The sequence below is a fragment of the Populus trichocarpa genome, chromosome 6 (assembly GCF_000002775.5).
Source record: "Populus trichocarpa isolate Nisqually-1 chromosome 6, P.trichocarpa_v4.1, whole genome shotgun sequence".
NCBI classification, from domain to species: Eukaryota; Viridiplantae; Streptophyta; class Magnoliopsida; order Malpighiales; family Salicaceae; genus Populus; species Populus trichocarpa.
Window position 1 is genome coordinate 6,305,486 of NC_037290.2, and position 24,137 is coordinate 6,329,622.

General features: G+C 34.0%; 4 protein-coding genes across 6 annotated transcripts; 2 read left to right on the forward strand and 2 right to left on the reverse strand.

The window, feature by feature from the left end:
• Positions 1-1,411: 1,411 nt before the first annotated feature.
• Positions 1,412-5,737, reverse strand: LOC7454921 (uncharacterized). Its single transcript, XM_002309017.3, has 7 exons — positions 4,075-5,737; positions 3,688-3,778; positions 3,440-3,597; positions 3,028-3,079; positions 2,757-2,836; positions 2,550-2,643; positions 1,412-2,433 (listed from the first exon to the last, which is right to left on the reverse strand). The coding sequence occupies exons 1-7, from the start codon at positions 5,656-5,658 to the stop codon at positions 1,673-1,675; spliced, it is 2,820 nt and encodes a 939-aa protein (XP_002309053.2). The 5' UTR covers positions 5,659-5,737; the 3' UTR covers positions 1,412-1,672.
• A 4,854-nt stretch (positions 5,738-10,591) lies between these two features.
• Positions 10,592-11,128, reverse strand: LOC7454922 (cyclin-dependent protein kinase inhibitor SMR14). Its single transcript, XM_024602945.2, has one exon. The coding sequence runs from the start codon at positions 11,126-11,128 to the stop codon at positions 10,592-10,594; it is 537 nt and encodes a 178-aa protein (XP_024458713.2).
• Positions 11,129-13,239: 2,111 nt separating this feature from the next.
• On the forward strand, positions 13,240-16,934 carry LOC18099975 (dol-P-Glc:Glc(2)Man(9)GlcNAc(2)-PP-Dol alpha-1,2-glucosyltransferase). 3 transcript variants are annotated; one of them, XM_024602772.2, is made up of 8 exons: positions 13,240-13,531; positions 13,622-13,710; positions 13,944-14,277; positions 15,077-15,350; positions 15,459-15,596; positions 15,671-15,875; positions 16,048-16,190; positions 16,297-16,611. In XM_024602772.2, exons 1-8 carry the CDS (start codon positions 13,442-13,444, stop codon positions 16,353-16,355), a joined length of 1,332 nt encoding a protein of 443 aa, XP_024458540.1. In that variant the 5' UTR covers positions 13,240-13,441; the 3' UTR covers positions 16,356-16,611. The 3 variants fall into 3 exon arrangements, with proteins under 3 accessions (XP_024458540.1, XP_024458539.2, XP_006381191.2); XM_006381129.3 differs by having other exon boundaries at positions 13,241-13,531; positions 16,302-16,934; XM_024602771.2 differs by lacking the exon at positions 15,459-15,596 and having other exon boundaries at positions 16,302-16,934.
• A 1,877-nt stretch (positions 16,935-18,811) lies between these two features.
• LOC18099976 (pectin acetylesterase 5) lies at positions 18,812-23,230 on the forward strand. The gene is made up of 12 exons (XM_052454242.1): positions 18,812-19,145; positions 19,253-19,335; positions 19,416-19,545; positions 19,634-19,713; positions 19,815-19,904; positions 20,135-20,259; positions 20,628-20,688; positions 21,187-21,240; positions 21,349-21,426; positions 21,523-21,628; positions 22,373-22,518; positions 22,726-23,230. The coding sequence occupies exons 1-12, from the start codon at positions 18,923-18,925 to the stop codon at positions 22,831-22,833; spliced, it is 1,284 nt and encodes a 427-aa protein (XP_052310202.1). The 5' UTR covers positions 18,812-18,922; the 3' UTR covers positions 22,834-23,230.
• The last annotated feature ends 907 nt before the right edge of the window (positions 23,231-24,137 follow it).

The window sequence follows — 24,137 nt, forward strand, 5'->3', positions numbered from 1 at the left end:
ATATATGAGTTGATAAACCATAAAGAGAGATATAAACATTGATTAAAGACTAAAATGAAAATGTGATCTTCTTGTAATAAACAAGAGATAGATGTAAATGCAAATATTTAACCTTGTGATGCGGAACACTTTTCAAAATTTATTTTTATTTTATTATATGAAAATTAAAATAGATATTTATTAAAAAAAATAGCAATCATTAAAATTAAAATTCTAGAGGGGAAAAATTTTTATTCAAATTTTCTTCTTTCATTTATGTAATTGTTTTTGTTCTGACAATGATTTGTTTTTTAGTTGCAGTATGGTTTATTGAACAAAAACTAATGGCATTTAAAACATATTCGTTAAACTTCTAATGACTTGAATCAGAGAGAAACAAAATAATAATTTTAATAAAAAAACATCATTTCCTTATTCATGTATTTCTTTTTATATTTTGAAAAAAAAAATTTATTAGAAGTGTTTTTTTTTCAAATAAAAACTTATTATGAAAATGAAAATAAGTTTTAATAAAAAAAATAAAAAGGCATGAATCGATACTTTTACACACTTTTATGACTAAATCTAAGAATATATGTATATATAATAACAAAATAGATATTGTATTCTTATTGGATATTAATGAGAGGTTTTAAAAAATCTGCATATAAGGTTATTATATAATTATTTATAAAGTGATTGTAAATATTACTATAAAAAAAGGTTCTTGAAAGCTATGATATTATTGGATTATTTTTTAAATATCATTTTAATAAATTGATTTAAAAATAATTTTATTACAAAAAGATCAAGGATTGCTCAACAAATAAGTTAAGCATACTTGGGTTTGTAATGATGGGCTCACACGACTAGACCAAACTAATAAGTCTAGGTAGTGCATAGATCTAAAAGGCCTAACTGGCTTTCTTTTGTTTTTTTAAAGGATGAACGATTTTTTAGAAAGACAATACATCATTCACTAGTTAAAATTATGATCTTTAAAAAATCAAGCCTTTTACTTTTAATTTTATGTACATAAATATTTTTAGTTTTAAAATTTTATTTGTGAAGAAAGAAAGGAATTTCACCATGCTTTTTTTTTTTTTAATTCGAGGAAACCTCATTTTCCAGAAAGCGTACTTTGTGAGCCTAGGTGAGTGAGTAAAACCCCGGCTATCCCAGGCTCTTACAAGAGATGCACGTCCTGACTCGAACTCAAGACTTGCTATGCAGATCTCAAGCCTTTTACCATCACGCTACGTTCCGAGTACAATTTCACCATGCATTGCTACCGTAAAATAGCCACGCCTTTAAAAGTTTTGTTAATTTGCTCTCATGCTTTAATCTTTGACCTCCAAGTTGTTCAACAAGTTTTGTTACCAATTATGCCCTGTGTTTTTTTTTCCTTTGCTGAAACCCACAACAGAACAGCTGGTAAAAGATAAAAGAAATGTTTGAAACATTTCAAGTTCATTATGAATCAGTTGGATAAAAAAGATAAAACTAATTGATACCAACCACTTTGATTGATGATCAAGTTCGGCATTTACAATAAGAGGTCTTTCAATGTCTTAACTCTGCTCTGCTATAACATTTCTGCCGGCACAGATCATGCTTGAAGCATAAGCTTTAAAACCAAAATTATGATTCTATTTTCACTAACAATACAAAAATAGCATATGTCATGCATGCTTCAAAATAGGTGCGCTTGGCGGCCAATCTTTCGAGGCAACCCAAAATTTTGATAAGTCCTGATTTCGCCTCCTAATGTAGCTGTCACAATCACCAAGCCCCATGCTGTTGCTTGGACAGTTTGGTTCCCATGGCTACCTCCATCGAGCCATAACCAAGAGGAAGACCAAGAGGAAGATGGAGTAGGAGCAGCAGAAATAGAAGGTGAATCACCGTATCTTATTGAAGAAGAGCTTGAAGCAAATAACTCTCCAAGTCCAGAATCCGAATGAGAAATTAGAGACAGATATTCTTCAGGAGGAGTATGAGATGTATCTATGCTGTTTTTCCTTGGAAGAGGTGGCAGTTGTCTCTTGCTGTTCTTAACTGGAGAGTTCTCTTCTCTAGTGGGCGACTCATTAGCTGAAGGTGGGAAATGTCTCTTACTGTTTACAGCTGCGTCTTCTTTAGTGGGAGAAGTGCTGGCCGATGGTGGTTGTGAGGGGGCGGAAGATCGTTTTGATTGCCTTTTAGAATGCAACTGCAATGGTGGGGGATCACCCTTTACTGTACCATTCCATGGGATGGCTACTGACACATCTCTGCACTGGAAGCTTTCATGAGATCGAGTATTGATCACACTCTTGCCTTTTCCAGTACCTCCTCGAGGCCGAGGCTCTTCTCGCTTCCAAATGTATACATGAGAATCTTCACTGGCACTTACCACGTATTTTCCATCTGAACTAAATGAAGCTGAAATTTGGCTGTTGATATTTCTAAAACCTGTAAACAAATAAACATTTCCATTGGAATATTATGTCTGATTTAGTAGACAGAAACAAGTTATTATTCGCTGGATTAGAAAGAAAAGCACATGCTTTTAATGCCTTGGGCCATACCTCTGAATTTATGAACAACTTCTGAACCATCCAAAATTCGTACACGGGAATCAGCAGAAGTAACGAGCACTTCAGATGGATTCCCTGGGGAAAACTACCAAGGTACGAACTTAATCATTTTGCATGTAATGTACACAGAAATGTAAATGAACTGCACAAAGGAAATATGATTTTCTTTGATATAACAACAAGGTACTGATGGGTTACCTGGAAACCAGTTATTTTCTTTGCTTGAGACCGCTTCTTGTTCTGAACATCCACACATTCCATTTGGCTCAACTTGCAATCTGTTCACCAAATTAATGTACTTAAATTGTTCAGAAACCATAAACAGAAGAAAAAATTGGTAGAAATGGTAAATCCATGGTTGTGATTTCAAATTCAATCATGGTACAGGAACAACTGCAGGTATTAAATTATTATCCTAGATACAATACATGTCTGTTTTAAAAAAATAATTTATCACAGCAACACATACCCTCCGCGTTATACATCCGACAACTTCCTTTATGTGAACCGACCAAGGCACCCTGGAATTACAGAGGACATAGGAAGTACCGAATCGTCAAGAACAAAATCAAGTCACATTTATCTATGCTTGTATGCTCATGAACTTATCAATTAAACAACACAGTATATGTGATGAGAAGTCGCTAATTAGCTGAGTGAACTTAATAGAGGATTTGTGATTTTGGTATAGAAGAACAGAACTTCAGTGTGGAAAAAACTGAAAACTTATTTCAGCACTGAGCCGGCTTCCCTTTACAGTGTTAGTTTGCAAGCTCAATTCTGCCTCTGAAGCCAACAATGACGGGAATATACAAACTCTGGATAAAGTGCTTCCATAGAAAATCTAGTGATGCAAAAGCCAAAAGGGAGCATAGCTAGACCTGGCCATCAGGAGTGTAGCAAACAGCAGTGACCATTTCATGAAGATCTGTCCAGTCCACCAGTTGTCGATCAGGTATGCTCCAGATTCGAACTTTTGCATCAAGGGAGCCACTTATGAAATATCTCTCATCCATTGGATTGAACTGGATGCAAGTCACTAGCAAGCCAAACCAACACACCTTAATCATTGTGGTAGAAAACAAAACGCATGCAGTAAGGTCCAAAAGAGCAAGTGTGGACATCATACCATAATCATTATGAGCAAACAACTTTAGACAGCTCTTCGTTTCCATGTCCCATAACCTAACAGTTTTGTCCATTGAGGATGACAGCAGCAGCTGTAAATCCATAAAATTGCCTACAGGTTAAGTATAACATGTTTATGGGATGTGAGGAAACAATATTTCCTAATTAGTATGGCAAGGGTTACTTCATTATTTTAAAGTAGTCGAATTTCGAAAATAGGAATAACCTTTATGTAGGTTGATCTTCACATCATCAGACTTGAAATAGGTTTGAATTTATACTAAAATTGAAAATCCAAAGCAATCATCTCATTCTTCTGTTTTCTCTAGATTCTAGAAAAAAATGTGTGCTTCTATGAACTACTAACAGAGAATGTTTTGATTCTAACCTGAGATCTGGACCAGGACAAGTCCAAGACATCATCAAGATGACCTGTGAAAGAGCAGACTGGTTTCTCGGATAGAGAAAACACAGTTTCTGGCACATGGACGTACTCCGGAATTGGATTGCCTTTCCTGCTAGAGGAAGCCTTCCACTTTTTCTTCCTCTCCGATGACATTGGTGTGACCTCTCCTAGGCTTGGAGTTGAGCTACATAATGATGGATGAAGTGGGGTAAGATTTCCATCATGCAATGACATAACTTCACATTCTTGCACTTCCCAAATATGAATAATCCTATCTTCACCCCCACTTGCAAGAAATCGAGCATCTGAACTGAACCTAATAGTCCAAATTGATCCTTGGTGAGCCTGAATCTCTTGACACAGATGCAAAGCACTTAGCTCCTTGTACGATTTCCCTGTCTGCCTAACCTTTATCCATCCAGATGAGGCAGAGTTTTTGCTCAATTTTGGCTCCTGTTTTGGATCCTGAATTCTTGACGATCCGCTCATAGACATAGAATAAGCCACCCCTTTTATGTTTTTCAAAAGAGCCGCCCCCCTTCTCTTGCTCATTCTCAAACTTTTAGAAAGGTATGAATTAGCACTAATTTTGCGATCATTTCCCTCATCAGTAACGTTCAATCTAGAAACATTTTCTCTCCGCATCAGCTCCTTGACAACCGGTGAATGGCCAACGCACTTTTCGAATTCCTCCATCGTCAATTGCTTTCCTGTTTGTAGATCACTGAGCCTATTCCACATCCCATCCTGATCATACTCGTTAACAATAAATTCTTTTCCAGTATCCAAATTCTTTATCAAGAAAAACGCCCCAAACCGGCTATTTGATATTATTGAAGTTAGTGCACTGCTGTGGGCAACTGGGCGTTCTCTTCGTGCATCCTTGGGTGAGAGTCTGTTTGAATCCTGAGATGGAAATATTCGACCATGAGACACAATTATCATTGACGACGTTCTTGTAAGTCGTTGCTTTGAGATCAACCCAAGTAATTCTTCTTTTCTTTTCCTGTCAACAGAAAATGATTCTATATCACCGTCAGACCTTGAACGCACAAGTAGAACGGCCGGTAGCGGTAGTGAGGGGGAAGCCTCCTGTTTGGAGTCTCCAATGTGATCATGATCAATAGTAGAATTGTCACCGTCGATGACAACAATATTTTTATTGGTAACATCACGCATCAAGCCTTTACTTGCCATTTTAAGAAGCTCTTTATTGCTATTCAAACCCATGCCTTGAAGGAGACGCTTCCGACGTTCTGTAATGGATCCAGGGGCTGCCATCCAGATATCATAATCTGGGGACACGGAAGCAGAGTACTTGGGGGACAAGGTAGCAGCGGCAGCTGCATAGTTCCGGAATTCAGAAGTGGAGAGGGAAGAAATGGCGGAGGCAAATGACATACGAGTGTCATCAAAGTCATCGTCTTCATCGGAACCAGAAGAATTCAAGTCGATAGGAACAACGGAGGAGAGGCGGTCGTAGGTTTCAAAGAAACGGTCTTCGTCATCATGATCATGATCGCCCAGGGCATCCCAGTTCATGGTAAGCGTTCTCTTTCGCTCCATTTTGGCACATTAATATATTGGATACCAACTTCTGTGGGGTTTCCCAAGAAAAAAAAAAAAAAAGGGGGGGGAGCAAAGAAGGAGCTGCAGGGAGGGAGGATTGAACGAACAGGAGGCGGAGTGGAGTGGGGCTGGGCGGGGTGGGAATGGAAGAGAGGAAAACAAGGAGGGTGCAGTTGGCGTTTTGGGTTTTTTAAGACAAAGGAAACGGTCAAATTAAGGGTGTCATTGCCTTATTATTACATCTCTTCACGTCGCACGTAGGTTTATCATTATTCTCGTGCGTTCCCTTCACAGTTCATGAATTCCTGTTGGGATTTGCAAAGCTCTAGTTTACACGTTCCCTTTTCTAGTCTTTTGGAATTACTACAAATCAGTCCCAGACTTATTTTCTACTAGCAATTAAGTCCTCAAACTTTCAAATCCTGCTAATTTCATTCCTTTAATCTATCCGCTCACATGTCAGTTTAAATTGGTTTTAAAATACGGAATAATATCCTTATGATATTATATTCCGACTATATGCTTAAGAAAAAACATAAATTGAATTTTTTTTCCTTGTTCATTTCCAAAGTAAATTACATTGATATGATCTTTTCTCATTTGATTTGTACAAGCAAATACCTTTTTCATGTAATATATTGAAACACTATGATTAACTTAATAAAATAAAATAAAATTATGACAATTAAATTGGTTTTTATATCATTTTTTCATCTTATCAAGTTAAAGAAATTATAAAAGATTTCATGCCATTATGTCCTTGTACCAATAAAGTATCTTTATACCAACTTTATATAATAGTTATAATAATTTGTAAATAAATATATACATATTAATATATTTAAAAAATCTAATATTTTATAATTACACATGCGAGAAAAAATGTGTTCAGCTATAAAAAAAAGTTAAAATTACAAAGGCAAATTGATGGTTACTTATTTGTCAATTAACAAAATAAGAAATGATTTATTTACACCATTTTTAAGCATGTAATTTAAAAATACAATATCATAGAACTTTAAGCTAATAAAATTGAGTTTAATAATTCAATTGTATGGTAAGAAAGGAAATGGAAGCGACCTTGTTAGACCAAAACAAAGTATAGGGAAACATTAGCAGGGATTTGAAAACCGGGGACTGCTCTATAAACTAATATATAGTTTGGGGACTGATTTAACCTTTTTATTTATTTTTTCCTCTTCAGCACGTAGCTTTGCTTTATTCTGAAGGTCAACGCTGGCTCAAGTGGTCTATACGTCTTTCGATTTTTTTGCTATTGAACCAACAGGCGGCTAGTTGGAGCCACGAACGATGAAATTGGGCTGGATTTTTAGGCTTCACTAGCTCTCCGCTGCCCAATCGTATTCCCATTTTATTATTAGCCATCTCCACCTCCCATTTTGGTTTATTTTTAGGTTATGTGCAATTTGGCCTTCCATTGCGGTTTTTAAAATCAATATTTATTTAATTTTATTATAATGGAAATTGATATTTGCAAGAAAAGCAATGATGAAAATTCTAAAAAGAAATATATTTTATTATATGAATTTTTATTTTTTTATTAATGCATCTTTTTTAATAAAAAAATAAAATCAATTAAAATAATTATTCATAAAAATCTCAATAATTTGAGTTAAGAGGGGGAAAAATTACATCTCTTCAATCAAAACTATCTTTCCTTATTCTTTTTTGTTTTGATGAAAATATCTTTTTTATGAGAGTTATCACACCGTGACCAATATAAGACTCTCCAAAACTAAAGAGGAAATAAAAATAATAAAGTTACCACCTAGTAGTTAAATAAAATTATAAATCTTAAAATAAACACTAGTATTAGAAATTCAGATACCGAGTTAATTATGTTTAAAAGAAGATTATCGTCACTCTTACCGTATCTTTTCAAATGAAAAGTTATCTTTGTTAAATGTTTTCTTTTAGGTTTATTTTACGCATGTTGTTAATCATCTAATTCCATTTTTTAACCTATTTTTTTTATGATGTATCTTATGATATTTATATTTAAAAAAAAAGATGTAGAAAACTTGTTAAGAAATTTAACGTTAATATCTAAAAATAGAAGATTTCATCAATGTGGGAATTATAACAAATATTTTTTTATATTAATCTCTAAAAGTAGGAGATTTCATCAATTAAGAAAATTTAACAAAAAAATGACCTTAATCTCTAAAAATAGAAAATTTCATTGATTTTGTAAATTTTAACAAAGATTTTGACGTTAATCTCTAAATATAGGATATTTTGATGGTTTTGGGATTTTAACAAGAATTTTGACGTTAATCCTTAAAAATAAAAGATTTTGTCAATTATGAGATTTTAATGGAAATCTTAAGTTTTTGATGAAATTGGGCATCAATCCCTAAAAATTGAAAATTTCATTGATTTTGGATTTTTTAAAAAAAAATTGACATTAATCTCTAAAACTAGAAGATTTCCTCGATTTTGGGTTTAGACAAAAAAAAGATATTGATGTTAATTCCTAAAAATAAAATATTTCATTGATTGTTTTTGGATTGGGATAGAAAATTTTGATATTGATCCCTAAAAATAAAATATTTTGTCGATTTAGGACTTGGATGAAATATTTTGTATTTCAACAAAAAAAATTTTATGAAAACATATTATCTTTCGATAAAGCCTAAGATTAGACCAAAAATCAAACTGATAGTTATGGCCAAGCTAAATTCTTTCCAAATCGAAAACCAATTAAGCTCATAAACAAGGAAAATTCAAGTTTTTCTTCATTCATGCATCATCCAAGCAAGAAACAACATACATGTAGTACGTAACTTTTCTTATTTATAATAAAAAAAATATACAAAATTTGAATTCAAGCATAACTAAGACCTAATGAACTTTAAAGATTTATTTCATACACCACCATTTAAAAAGACAAAACACATTTCCAAACCCTATTTTTTTTAATCATAGAAACATACTAAATTTATATCACAACTAAACCCCAAAAAACACAATTTTTAGCTTAAATTTTCTCCACTCAAGAATAAAAAGATAATTTCACTGTAGTAATTCATAGTAATCTGTGTGTAGAGCTACTGTGAAACTCCCACACATTTTAGCTTTTCTTTCAATATTAAATAAATACAATTAAATGATATTTAAATAATTATTTGGTTATGAAATGGTTTCAAATAATGTTATAGCTTTTATAATAAACTAATGATTATTTTTTAATAATTATTTATGAATATAATATGCTTAATTTTTAAAAACTTTACTTGGTGCACATTTAATATAAATAAACTATCTATTTAATTATTTTTTATTATAATTTTTTTATGATAAGTTTTAATTGTAAAAAATAATTCTTAAAAAAACATGTTTTTTCTTGTAAGAGAAAAAATAAAAACATATGAATAAGAAAATGGAGTTTTGATAAGAGATACTTTTTCACTCCTTATTTCAAATTAAAACATTTTTTTTCTATTTTTTAATTTCTTTTATTTACTTATTCCTAGCGCGGAGCGTGAATACGTCAGCTGTGACAAAGTCCAAATCATCAAAGGAAACACGTCACCATTATTTTCCTTATTAACCTCTTTGCATGGTAAGGTGTGATTCCACACATTGTAACTTCATAAACTCGACCAGTTGAATCAAGCCACTTACTCGAGAAAAACAAGACTGCCATCTTGACAAGCATATAACTTGAGAAGAAAAGAAAAAAAAATAAGAAAACTTCAAAAGAAAATCGTTCTTTTCTTTTTCTTTTTCTTTTTCTTTTTTTATTTTTTTTTAAAAAATGAAGTTTTTCCGATTTCTTATTATTTTTCTAGGTTTTCATAATTTATTTATGTAATTTCTAGGTTTTCTCTTAACTTTTCAATCTTTTTAAATATTTCAAAATTAAATTTTCACTTTTTTGGGTTTTGAAGATTTAGTTTTCTTTTTGTGATTATAGATGCATTTTCATTCAAACTAAAAGGCATAATAAAGAAGAAAAATATGAATACGTAAGCGCATATATAGGGTGAAAGATTCTCGCAAAAAATGTGTGGAAGAACGCACTCATAATTATACAAGGCAGGATAGATGAATTACTTAACCTCAAAGAAAATCTTGAAAATCCCAGAAATATTATTAATGCTCGTACTAAGATTCATTGAATGATTTAAGATTTATCATGTAACTCTATTTTGATATAGTAAAAATAAAAATCAATCACTTGAATCATGCCAAATCTTGTATTTTTTTTAAAATTTCTTTTTAATTGCAATATTAAGGGATAATTACTGCATAACAAAACATATTTTATAAGCCATTTCTCATTTCACTGTGAAACATCATAAACAAATTTCTTTTTTATGGATTAAACTCTCGTTCATGAATGTTCTAAGGTTGATGTGAATTGTGCGGAAACCAGCCGGGGAGTCCCCTTGAACACCGTCACTCACATGTTGGAATTAATAATAAATTTTAAATACAGTAGGAATGAATAGCCTCTTGCATCGAATTATGGCCCTTCAATGGCGTTCCCATAGATAATGTTTATTCAGTGTTATTTCCAGCTGACAGCACTCATCATGGAGGATGTTTGCTTCTCTCGGAAAGCCAAACTTCGTACATTATACAAATCTAAGAAAATTCTATAAACAGGGATTTTGTCATACACCATTTTGATATATGGAAAGACCCGATCTTTGTTGTAAATGAAAATCATCCTTCCTCACATGCATCATTTGGCTTTGCTATCAAGATCCTGGGCATGCTTCTCAAAGAAAAAAAAAATAGAGACAGAAAATCTACGTACGTGGTATACATGTTATTTTCACAATCAAATTCCTCAACCAACGTCGCTAAAATTACTACACAAAATAAGAAGGTTTACTTCATCACTGCAGCCAGTATTTATAATCTGACTAGTGTAATTTCTACATAATTAACTTAAAAATCAAGTTGGAGAAGGTATAAATTCACCGGTTATGTCGTTGTCACTTGGAGATTTCTTGATCTTTTTTTGCAAATCAACAACAATGGTACTAGGAAATACTGCCTCAATTTCTTGTGATAGATCAAGCTGTAGAATTGTACGTGCCTTCGGTGGCGATGCTTTTCTTTTCCTTGATAGGAACGAGTTGGGTTTTCTCGGTGCAGGTGGGCATTTCGTGATTGAAATCTTGTGATCCAAAGATGTTGGAGTTTTGAATCCGTCGTCATCGTCGCCAACAACATATGTTTCCATCAGAACTGCTTCTAAAGACGGCTTTTCAATAGAGTTGGGATCTAAAGTATTGTTGCATTCTTCTTGGCTCTCATGATGTACTTCGCTTTTGGCTTCTTGCTCTTGAAGCTGTTGAGGAGGATCAGAATCTCGTGAGGTCGTTGCATGACTTTCTTTTTGAAATTCTAACATGGGTCTCTTACTCAAGAAGTTGAGTTCTTTCTCTTCATTGTTTTCTTTGACAATAAACAGCTCTGAACTTGACATACTTATCGAGAAGGAGGTTTTTACAACAAATTCGAGAACACGAGGATAAGCTACCATATATTAATGCAGATCATGGGAGAAGAAATAAGACGTATAAAAAAAGAAAAAAAAAGGGAGGGATGGAGCGATTTTGTTACAAATATCCCAGATGGATTGGACTATAATCGTCAAACTACCCTATTTTTGTGTTTGTTTAGTCATGATTCCTCTCAGATAGCTAGATTTTCAGTTTTTTCTCTCTATTCTTCTTCTTCAAGAGAGAGAGATGGGACAGGTTTATAGCTGAGGTGAGCTCTTAAAGAGGGAAGGATCAGATTGCATAGGATCCTTCGCCAAGGAAGGAGGCTTCACCCTCCACATTCACGGACTTGTTTCCCTAATTATTAAACATCAAAACTAACAAGTCAAGTTAGCAATTATGTTTGACAAAAACCAGCCGTGCACTAATGAACCTCGCTGAAACAATCAATTATTAGCAGTTAGAAATATTTAAATGGTTTTGTAGGCGTACTGGCGTACATAGATATAGTTATATATAATTAATTGAATAATAAATACGTCCAAGATTCCAAAATGATTTAATTTTATTGTTAATTCTTTCACACCTTTCAAGTTCTTTTTTTTAAAAAAATAGATTTAAAACTCCTATCCTACTTATTTATGTAAAATTACACGATCTCATTATATCCTGCTTAATTATAAATTAATATCAGTACATATAATTAACTCTCCCATTATATATGCAGATGTCCAAATCGTATAAGGTGTAGTGTAAGCATCACACAGTCCCTCCTGCGTTAGATTTTTCTAAGCTTCGGATTCCTTCAAGGCGTTGAGATTTGGTAAACCTCCAGAATTACCTACCCGCCATTAAACCCCTCTAGTCTAATTACATACCCACTATCACATGAGCTCCCAGGCTTTCTTTTCTTTCACGTATTCATCCATAAATCAATTTAAATTACCATGAAATCATAAGAAGTGGCAGCAAGACTTGGGATATGATTTACTTTGTAGAAAACCACTTCTACAAATAATATTGTAATATTATATATATTTGAAAAATTATATATGACTACAAATAAAGCATAAATTCTGTTTTGTTTTGTTAATCGCAGAATTATTTCTAAATTATAATTGTAATATTTATTTTCCTTTGTATTCGAAAAACACAAGGAAAAGCAATAGAAAACAGCTTCGTTTGTTGATGACGCTGGTTCTGAATTAATCAACACCTTCAAAGTTTGTTGAAACAGTGAGTTAAAAATAGTCTCTGCTGTCTTTTTCCACGAATTGCATATTGAGATTTGTTGCGGGATAAAGTACTTCTAGTGGATTAAGGATTTTTTTCATGGTTTGATGAATCTAATGACAAAGACAGGGTTGATGTTCTTCAGCAGGCAAGGCCATCAAGTTGGAATAGCGAGTCTAACATGGAGAAGACAAGACTGATGATGGTCTTCAATATCAAAACTCAGTTTTTGCTTACAACAAAATTTGATTTTGGGTTTAGAGGTCGGGAGCCAGTGTTTTTTTATTCAGCAGCGAATTCGTAATATTTAATATAAAAGCTTTTTAATAATAACAGCAATCAAGTAAATAATTATATAATTTTTATTGATTTTTTTTAGAGCTAGCTAGAGTGACAAACTTTATATTTTGTTTTATTAAATTTATGATTACATGTCCGAAAAATGTAATATATATTTTATTTAAAAGTAAATTTATGATTACATGTCCGAAAATGTATTTAGATATGAAGAAAAGTTCAGATTTAAAAAGACAAAGTAGGTGCATCTTATTTGTCAATTAAAAAGTAAAAATGTTTAATTTACACCTTTTTTCTAAGTCAAATGCTTTAAAATATAATATCGTTACATTTTATTCATAAAAAATTAATAAATTCTTTTTTTTTTCCTAAGAAAACTGACGGGGGATGAATTCGTTGAGGAAAGAAAAGTATGGGAAAAGGCAGCAAAAGTTTGAAGTTTAGGGATTGATTTGTTACTAATCATATAGGTTGATCCTCGTCAATCGAATTTAGATTGACGAGGATCAACCTATATGATTAGTAACAAATTGGATTCGTGCAATATAAATGGGCCAACAAATTTAGATTACTTAACTGGGCTGATTTGAAAGACTTTGGCCCCTTCGCCTTTCTGGTTTCACTTTCACAGTGGCATTCTGTCTCGCCGCCGGCGTATTTTTCCCTTCTAATTTTCAGTTTTCCCTCGTTGCTTTTCTCGCTTCCTCTCCGAAAACCTGGCCTTGTCCAAAGAGATATCAATTACATAATTATTTAAATCTGGAATGGGTAGAATAGCAGTCGCATTGATAGTGAGCTCTTGGGTTATTCCCATATCAATCCTCGTCAATCGAATTGTACCTGAACCATACATGGTAAGATTATTGGTAAAACCCATGTCGATTTTTTTTGTTAATTTTCATGTTTGATCACACATTTGTAAAGAAGAATTACACCCTGTGCAGGACGAGATTTTCCATATTCCTCAGGCTCAACAATATTGCAAAGGCAATTTTGCAAGTTGGGATCCCATGATCACTACTCCACCTGGCCTGTATTTGCGCTCTCTCTCATTTCTTTTAATTTCTAGCTTGATAAAAGAAAAAAAAATCTGATTGATTTATGCTTCCCCAGTTGTCAAATTAGTAAAATAGTGATTTTTTGTTTTGAGATTGAATTTGATAAGTTTGCTTGAATCTCTGTGTGTATTTGGGCTCTATATAATTGTGTTAGGATGGTTATGTTATTGGAGGAGTTGATATGTTTGCAATGTAAAAACTCTTGCAGGTACTATCTTTCACTTGCCCATGTTGCTTCTTTGTTTCCAGGCATGTTTTTCATACGTGGGGTGTCATTGTTCTCTGAATTGTGCTCCACACCAATTCTTCGCTCTGTGAATGGTGTATTGGCAATATTATGTAGTGTTATTGTATACGAGATCATCACCCTCTTGAGACCAAATATTGATGAAAGAAAAGCAACAATTTTTGCGGTGGTTCTGGCGCTGTACCCGCTCCACTGGTTCTTCACGTTCCTTTATTATACAGATGTTGCATCACTTACTACAGTTCTTGCTATGTATCTTGCATGCTTGAAGAAGAAATACCACTTAAGTGCATTGGTAAAGGAGTTAGCTCCAGTTCTCTTTTTGCATGATTATCTAGTATACTATTTATCCATGGAGCATTAACATGTTTCCTATAGAGTGTGGACTTCTTTTTCTTATTTTTTGATTGATACTGGAGCATCCCTGGCAGCTTGGACTTTCCAAGGGAGGAGGGAAACTTTGAAGGAATTTGACCAGGAGGTTTAGTTTCATATAGTAAACTCTTAACAAATGAGAACCTGAACTTGAAGTATTAGAATCTCAGATGCTCCTTAAAGTTTAGCTCATCTACCAGAATTCTTGGATACACTTGATATTTTCTCTAGCATCAGAACCTCGTTGATTACTTGGCATTCTTATGCAGTCCCTAGTTCAAGCAATTTCCAGTAAACATTTTATTATTGCCGTGGTGTTGCTAAACATAGTGGTTGATTTTCTGTTTTGTTTTCACAAATTTAACTATTAGAGTATGCAATTAGCTGCTCCATGCAATTAGTCTCTCCTTTATTTACCTCAATGACCAAGAACTGTAGACTTCAAGAACCTGAAGTAGACAAGTTGATTGAGGAGCAATGCACCAAGTGTGTTGAAAGTAGGAAAGTGCAATTTCTAAGGTACAATAATAATATGGTGTGCTGCTTGGATATTTCAATGGTGATTTTCATTATTGACAAGAGACTTTTGTGCTACTGTGTTTCTGGAGATGCAATAAAATCATACTATAAGAAACCGTGATGAAATTGTAAAGATCACTGCTGTCATTTTGATTTCTTACAAATGCTCATTTTTATTTTATTTTTCTGGTTTTTTGCAGCTTGGAGCCTATGCAGTTTTCATCCGACAGACGAATATTGTCTGGATGCTTTTTGTTGCATGCACTGGGGTCATGGATATTACTCTGACCCATCAAAGAGAGAGTGTGAAAGTAGACAACTTAAATACCACGGGCAACAAAACTGGCCATTCAGTCCCAAACAATCACATCATAGTTGGCTCAAACATGAGAAGACGAAAGCCCAATAGTGCTGTGGATAACAGCAAAAGTTCTATGACGAGTACACTCACCTATTCAACAAGCCATTCATCAGGTTCTGTTTCACTTATTGTTTAGTTTAATGAGTCAGTGATTTATGAAGTTTTGCTAAATTCTTCTGCACATGCGCTTTTTTTTACACCATTCTAGTACTATATTGCAGGTTTTCTTGATGAGATTAAGGCAATCTGTTTGACATCATGGAATATGAAGTCAAAACTTTTATTCTCCTTTAGCCCCTTCTTTATAGTATTGGTGGCCTTTGTTGCTTTTGTCCGTTGGAATGGGAGTGTAGTTCTTGGTACTGCTCATGCTATCTTCCTACCATCGTAATTAGCAAGAGTTTGTTTCTCACTCTTTTTCTGAATGTCACAGGTGCAAAAGAAGCTCATGCAGTTTCTCCACATTTTGCACAGTTAATGTATTTTAGTCTGGTTTCTTCTCTGGCATTGGCTCCCCTGCATTTCTCTTTGGATCAAGCTGTGCATCTGTTTTGGTCATTCTGGAAGAAAAGGCCCCTTGGTTTTTGTCAATGGATAGTGGCTCTTACTGCCGGCTTTCTCTCTGTGCATTCTTACAGGTTAGTTCAGTTAGGCAAGCTTATTTGGCAAATAAATTAAAATAGTGATCCCATGGCTTCTCCACTGCGACTTGAACTAGATATGTGTTCTGATGCATTGCCCCCCCCACCCCCCAATGCTTACTTGCCACTCTTTGTCACTGTTTCATCATTTAGTTGATTACTGTTGCAGCATAGCTCATGCCTATCTCCTCGCTGACAATCGGCACTATACCTTTTATCTTTGGCGGAAGGTCATCCAATCTCATCAGTCAACGAAGTACCTTCTGGTCCCACTTTATGTCTATTCATGGTTTTCCATCTTCAGAGTATTGGGTTAGTACTTGCTGTCTTCATCTTTTTTTTTTCCTTTTCCATTGTCATCTAAGATTTTATTTGGTTTTGCTACCCTGATTCCTTTTTTATGTCATTTATTGGCAAGGAAAGCTAGACCAAAAATTTGGGTATTGGCATATTTCTTGGCTACAGCTGCAGTTCTAGTTCCTGCTCCACTTATTGAATTCAGATACTATACCATACCATTCTACTTCTTGATGCTTCACTCCCATACGGTTGACATTCAAAGTTTGGTCCTCATCGGACTTGGATATGTGGTAACCAATGTTTTCACAATGTTTATGTTCTTGTTTAGGCCATTTAATTGGAGCCATGAGCCTGGGAAACAGAGGTTTATTTGGTAGATAGGTTATTGAGAAAAGAAATTATAAATTCACATACGATGTTTATCACTTGCTCACTGGTTAAGAGAATAGAAATGACCTCTATCTCTGTCCCTGTCCTGGTTCCTGGACTGTGATTCTGTGGACGCCGCGACCACTTTTGGTATTAGAGGGAAATGGCTTCAACTGTGATTTTAATGGTTTCAATTTATTCAATGAATTTACAAGTCGTCCGCGGGCCGCAGTCAATACAGTAGTTTCCCCCAGGTTATGTATGAAACTGCATGACTGGCAAAATCGCTGTTGAAACATGCCAACTGTTTCGTAAACTATCATGGAAAGGCAGTTTGCCTGTTTGGTATAAATGCTGCTCTTAGTTGTAGTTCCAGGCGGTTTGTGATGTCGTTGGTTTTGCCCTGAGGTGGATAAGTGCTATGGTGATTCTCTCATCTATTTTAGTTATTTCTGCTAGTTTTCTGGCTTGCATTTCACTACAGTTAAGATGAAAAAAAATCACACAAAATATGCATAATTATTGTCAACGCGTTTTCTAATAGATCAAGACACCTTATCATGTTCTGCAAGGATCCATCAACTTTTTTTTTATTTGTTCATATGGCAATATTTGTTATATATAAGAAAAGCATTAATTTAAATTTGATTGAAACAAAACAAATTACTAGTATAACCCCTCCTTCTCCCATTAATATTTATTACCTCTATGAAAAAAATACTTTTTCATTTAATAAATATCAAATGCAATCACCACACACTTCAAAAAACATTGTAGACGTTTTAAAATAAGAATAAGAAAATGTGTTTAACTAGTTAAAATCTTTTTATCTCGTTAAATCTTGTGAGTCAACTTGGAGGTCGCTAGACCTAGTTCCTTACTTTGCTTGAGTTTAAAATTAAATTGTATAGGAGTTGAAGTAATAAGACATAAGTAATTTGATCAAAACCATGTTTGACTAACTCCTTACTTTGTTTGAGTTTAAAATTAAATTGTATAGGAGTTCAAGTAATAAGACATAAGTAATTTGATCAAAACCATGTTTGACTAAAAATAATTATAGGTGCTATTATTTTAATTTTTTTATATAAATATTACCTAGACAATATTTTGGTGGACTCAATCTAATTTTTTAGGCAGGATGAAGGTCAATAAATATTTCAATGGAACTCTTTTTGATGAAAGTCACTAACACCAAGAATGATTTTTTTCGTAGCTATAATCTTGACTGACCAAAAGATTTATCTCTTCATTATGTTTTGGTGATTCATTTATTTTTCTCAAACCAGGAACCAAGATGGAAACAAAAAAAAAGTTTTGGACCAAAATACTTACCTAAACTAAAAGAATCAAGAAAGGAACTTTGACGAAACCCGAAGACAAAATTTAGAAAAAAAGCGAGGGGACCAAATTTTTTTATGACATGCTTGATTTTTTTTTTCTCTACGGTCTCTTAACTTTTAATTTTGTCCAAAAAATAAAATCAAACAGATTTTTGTAAGATTAAGAATCAATTTAATAGCAAAATATCTTTTTAAGATTACGATAATCTGATATAAAAAAAAATCAGAGAAATAAAAAAAATAAATTAAAAAAAACACAGGTTAGCCTTTCAGGCCCATCTAAGCTACTTGATATCAACCTAGGAAACTCTCTGTCTTAGCAAATGAGCTATATAGATATTGGGCTACCAAACCAAACATATTTTTCTGAACACACTTTAAAAGTATTAATTCGGGAGCAATTTTATATATATATATATATATATATATATATATATTGTACTAGGTTATTTCTCCGGTCGCTTCCCCTTCGTGGCATCGTCAATCACCCTAAAACGGATTTTACTACCGACGAGGATTCACACTATGATCACCTCACATGAAAAACTAACCCCTTGCTGCTATACCCAACTGTCGTTGCTTGGGAATCATAATTACTCCATAGTTCACCTTTCGTAAAAAGAGAAAAAAATAAACTAAAATTCCAGAGTTACAAGTTCTAACCCATTAATCAAACAGTGGAAGCACTATCCAAATTTTAAATGTTACCACCTTAATACATTAGGCAATAGTGGAGCATGTGTCTTTTTTTTTTAGTTTTTTAGTTTTTTAGTTTAATGTGGGTGTCCGGCCAGCTTATGTGCATCTTAACTGATCTTACGGGTCTTGAATTTAACGACCATGTAAGTTTCTAGTGACCATCATATAAGCAATCACAGGGCTTAAACCTGAGACCGGAACAAACCTCTTAATCTCAATTTCTTATTACCGCGCCACTATCTAGATGGTTGGAGCATGTATCTTTTGGTGAGTTGAGTTGAGAGTTAAGAGGGAGTGAACTTTGAATTGAAGGGAAGGAGGAAGGCGAGTGAGATGGCAAATGTTAATCCTAATCTGAGGCTTCGAGGTTTGTTCTTATGGTGGAGAAAGTGGGGCAAGAAGGACTGGGCAATTGCAGCCGTCGGTTTCTCCATCATCGTCTTTATTCTCACTTACTTGTCCCGGCCCTTACCCTTAGATCCCGCGGCCACCACATCCACAACAGACAATCTAGTAGGCCTGACCCTGCTACACAATGCCAGAGATAGAGGCGCCCGTATTCTCTTCTTTTCTCTTCTATCTCTATTATTCGATTCGATTCGATTCGATCTGATCTGATCCAATCAAATGATATTTGTTTATTTGATTCTTTTGTGATTGCAGTTTGTTTAGATGGGAGTTTGCCTGGCTACCATTTCCGTAAAGGATTTGGATCTGGCTCTAACAGTTGGATTCTTCACATTGAGGTATTATTATTAGTAATATTAATTTTGTGTGTGTTTATTTTGTACCTCTTCTTCAATAACTGAGTGATAACACCCCCAAGGGCGGAGGGTGGTGCAATACGATAGCATCATGTTTGCAACGGAAGTCAACGGCATTAGGATCCTCCAGCTACATGGACCACCAAGTCCCCTTTTCTGGGATATTAAGCCATCAATCCTCTCAAAATCCTGGTCAACTTCTTTTCCCATTTCTAGTAATTAGCTAGCTAGAGAGCTCCAGTTCATCACTAATATTATTTAATCATCATGTTCCCTTCAGATTTCTTTAACTGGAATAAAGTCAAGATACGTTACTGTGATGGCGCATCTTTTGCTGGCCATTCACAATATGAGTTTAAGGTAAAGAAAAGATTATCAACACCCGCATCCTACTATAAAGAAACTAGCCTGTCTTCTTTTTTTTTTTTTGGTTTTCATATGACTTTTTTTTAATCTTACAGAATGGTACCAAGCTTCTATTCAGAGGCCACCTCATCTGGGAAGCCCTTATGGATGAACTGTTATCAATCGGCTTATCCAATGCCAAACAGGTAGCTTCTCCATCCTTTAAATTGTTGTGTGCAAACATGTCCTGTTTTGGACACTTGTCAGTGGTCTCTTCACCAGTTATAATACTACCAGAGGGGGGAATTTCTGTTGCACCCACCTTTTTTTTCTTGCTTTGTGCTGTTTTTATATGTTTGAATTAGACAATCTTGCTGCCCAGCATTTTTTTCTGACTACTTTCCATTCTTGCTAATGAATTTTGAAAAATTTGCAGGCTCTTCTTTCAGGATGCTCTGCTGGTGGATTGGCAACTCTTATTCACTGTGATGACTTTCGAGAACTTCTGCCAAAGGATGCAACTGTCAAATGTCTTGCTGATGCAGGTTTTTTCCTTGATGAGTATGTTTTTGCATGCATACTACTGTTTGTTGTACCAATACTTTTAGCTAGCATGACCTGTGACTTGTTTGATGCCTGGATCAGTTTTTTGTATCGTTGTGGGTTGTGTTGAACATTTCGTCTCTTTTTTCCTCATCTTCTTCTCTCTTACTTTAACCACTCTTTGCTACACGAGGTTAGCAATTATAAATTTTCTCCAGAATTAGTATATGTAACTATTAACTATACAGCACCAGAGGATGTGCAAAGTCCTGCATCTTTTGTGTTTAGCAATTACCACTTTTCTATAATGCTTCTTTACTAGTCTTTATATGTTCCAAGTGACTAAATACACCAAAAAACCCAACCTCTTAATTTCTTTATTGCAGGAAAGATGTTCTTGGAAATAACACCATGGGATCTTTCTATCAAGATGTTACCCAGCTTCAGGTTTTACTCATTCTTTAGTTATGCCCTTATCATCTTCCATAATTTTAAGCTAGATGGGATCACTGCTGCCTTATTCTTCACAATTTCTCTCTATGTTGGTGGTTAACATGCATGATGTATTGGACTTATGTGATGGATGAAGCTAAGTCAGTGTCATATCAATGGTAAAAAAGATTTGACCATTTATTAATTTGATAAAAATATCTTCAAAATGACAATTTTTTTGCCATTTTGAGTTTGAAGTCAATTCATAGGTTTCATTGACTTTGAAAACTTCAATTAGAATATGTACTTTAGTGCCTTCTATCATCTTGAACTAGTGTTGTAGCTACAAATTGTGATCTTTTAGGGGGTTGCATGTTTATATTTTTGGTGCTACTGCAAATTGGCAATTACAATTAGTAAATTGTCATTGTAAATTACAAGTAAAAAAAGAGGAGGAAGCAAATTCACAAGCCGTCATGGCTCACATAATTTGTTTACTTGTCCTGCTGCCAGGGCGTAGTGAAAAGTTTGCGGAAGAATTGTATAACAAGAATGGACCCATATAAGGCAGGTTCTTTTCCCCTTTTCTCTGGGTATGTGGTTTTGTTTGTCAAATTGTTATGAAGTTCTTGTTGCTCCTTAATCATGCTTGTTGCTCGTGAATTTTAATGCCAGTGTCTCTTTCCTCAAGAAATCATTAAAGAAACAAGGACCCCAATTTTCCTTGTCAACCCAGCTTATGATTTTTGGCAGGTGATTTCATTCACAAAAAGTATCTTCAATTTGTCATAATTTGCAACTTTTTCATGTTCCATCTTGAACCTTGCTAATAGGATAAAATAAATTTAGATACAACACATCTTGGTACCAGATGCATCAGATCCTCAAGGCTATTGGAAAAGATGCAGAATGAACCTTCACTATTGTAATCCTAGCCAGATGGAAATACTGCAAGGTAATTAGTTCTTGCTTTAAAGTCCAAAATAATTCCTGTCATCATGAATCTCAAAACTATCATTATTCTATGAAAGATCAAACAAAAGAAAAAAAGAACAAGAAAAGATGTGTTGTTATGTAAAATATGTGCTGTCCAAGTAGCCTAAGTTGGGAGCGAGCATTTGAAGCCATGCATTTATGGAGTTGAAAATTAGTCAAAGCAAATGAACACGGCCATCCAAACATAGTTTTCTTTTGTCTGTGATCACTGATCATAAAATATATCTACACTTTTTCATCTTGAACATGTCCGGTGTGTTTAAAAGTGGGAATGATGTGATAAATGATTAAGGTCATTTGAGATGTAACCATATTGGTATTGTTAGGATCAATTTAGAAGGTGACACGGTGAGATCATGAAATAGGGTGCCCATACAATTCATGTTTCATGCAGTCCTTCACAGACTTGATATATACCAAGAGTTTGGTTCGGTTCAGTTCTTTGTATTTTTCTCCGTATGCCCTTAAGCAATGGTTAACGTTTGGATTGTTAGTTTATTGTACACATGTTGAGAACTTCAGATTAGAACTGTCTTTCAGGTACAGGGTGGATAAAACAAGTAAAATGGAATCTAGCTAGCATGAAATTCCTTGCTCATTGTGCCTGTGACATTTATTAGGCATCTGAACTGCCTTGCCTTTTCTTGTCGATGATGTGGTTTCTGTTTCTCGCTTTCCTGCTCCTGCTTGTTATCATGTTCAGGTTTCCGTAGTTCTATGCTGAAAGCACTGAGTGATTTCCAGCAAAAAAAGGAAGGGGGGCTGTTCATAAATTCTTGCTTTAGTCATTGTCAAACATGGATGGCTGAGACATGGCATTCATCTACATCTCCTAGAATCAACGATAAGGTGAGAACATTTTATCATCTCACATGTTAGGTTGGTTTACATACAATCAAAATGCTTCTGTATGATTCCGTGTCACCGTGGTTTTGAGCTGCCATTGGTGCCTGTTGCAACTGAAGTTTCATTCCAAGTCACTTTTAGTTCCCTTTTTATTTGTATCTTTACATTTTCTTAATATGCTGCTGATTACCCTTGCAACCCTTGTAACAGACCATTGCAGAGTCAGTAGGTGATTGGTACTTCAACCGTAACATGGTAAAGCAAATTGACTGCCCTTATCCATGCAACCCCACTTGCTATAACATGGATTTTAGTTGATTTTGATGAAGCTCCGCAGTGTGCACTATCAAGCTTTTCTTTGGGTAACTCTTAACTTCTGATCTCCAATATCTCCACTTAATTCAATGGCAACTCTCAAGTGCTTTTTCTCCTAAGCACGGCCAGCAATATTGGAAACAAGGCGTGCAAAACTACTGATGTAGTTGATGACTTGATTCTCATTGTTTATGGAGAAGACAGCACGGTTTTTAGTTTGCACTTGTTCACACTAACCAGGTACCCTCTATTGTTTTCAAGGAAGCCATGGTCAATGGTATCAGAACACATGCTTGTGTACTTTGCTCTATTGGCTTTGTATATTATTGATAAAAGTACTGTTACCCCACTCTATCCAATCTCTCCCTCGTTATAATATGTTGAGATGCTTTTCTTGTTATTTATTCGACTCCCCACGTTGAAGAAAAAACAAATCTCAGTTTTCATTTCTCGGTATAAAATATTGAGTTGACCTTTGAAGCAAGTAAAATGGATTGTCATGATGCCCCCTCAGTTGACTTTTGATTTATATCTTGGGAAATTATCTCAACATTTTAGGTTTAGTTTTCAACATTTCCTTGCAAGTTTAATTGCTTTTAGTCTATCTTCATATTTTAGTTCATTTTTTTTTATTGAAATTGAAGAAAATATCTTACCCCTACATGATTTATTAAAAGAATTTTCCATCGGTGGTTGGAATTTGGGATGATAATCAAACTGGAGCCAAATCAGTCTTAGAAATTAAAAATCTTTCAGGAGTTTTTCAAAATGTTTTTTTAATTTAAAAATATATTAAATAAATGTTTTTTATTTTGATTTTAATATATTAATATTAAAAATATTATTTTAAATTAAAAAACATTTTATTTATCAGAAAAAGAGGATCATCACCATACCATTATTGTGCTTGTGTCCGCACATTTTTATATTAATTAGTAGGTCACCAGATACCTAAACCACACTGCCAGCTGCCGAAATAAAATATAAAGTTTTTTTTAGAACTTCGTGCATCATGCTTCAAAACTCCAGCGCGAACATGTGTATTATTGTGATTGATTTTTAAATAATTTTTTGTATTAAAATAATATTTTTTTATTTTTAAAAAATTATTTTTAAAATTAACACATGATTCAAAATATATAAAAACAAATAAATTTTTTGGGAAGTCCCAAACGTTCTCATCTGAGTGAATTATAAATTAGACCTCTAGTTTTATAAAATAAAGTAAATAGTTTCTTTAGTTTCGAAAACTAATTCTTAAATCTATTTGTAACTTAATCTTTTTCATGCATTTCATAATCTCTTAA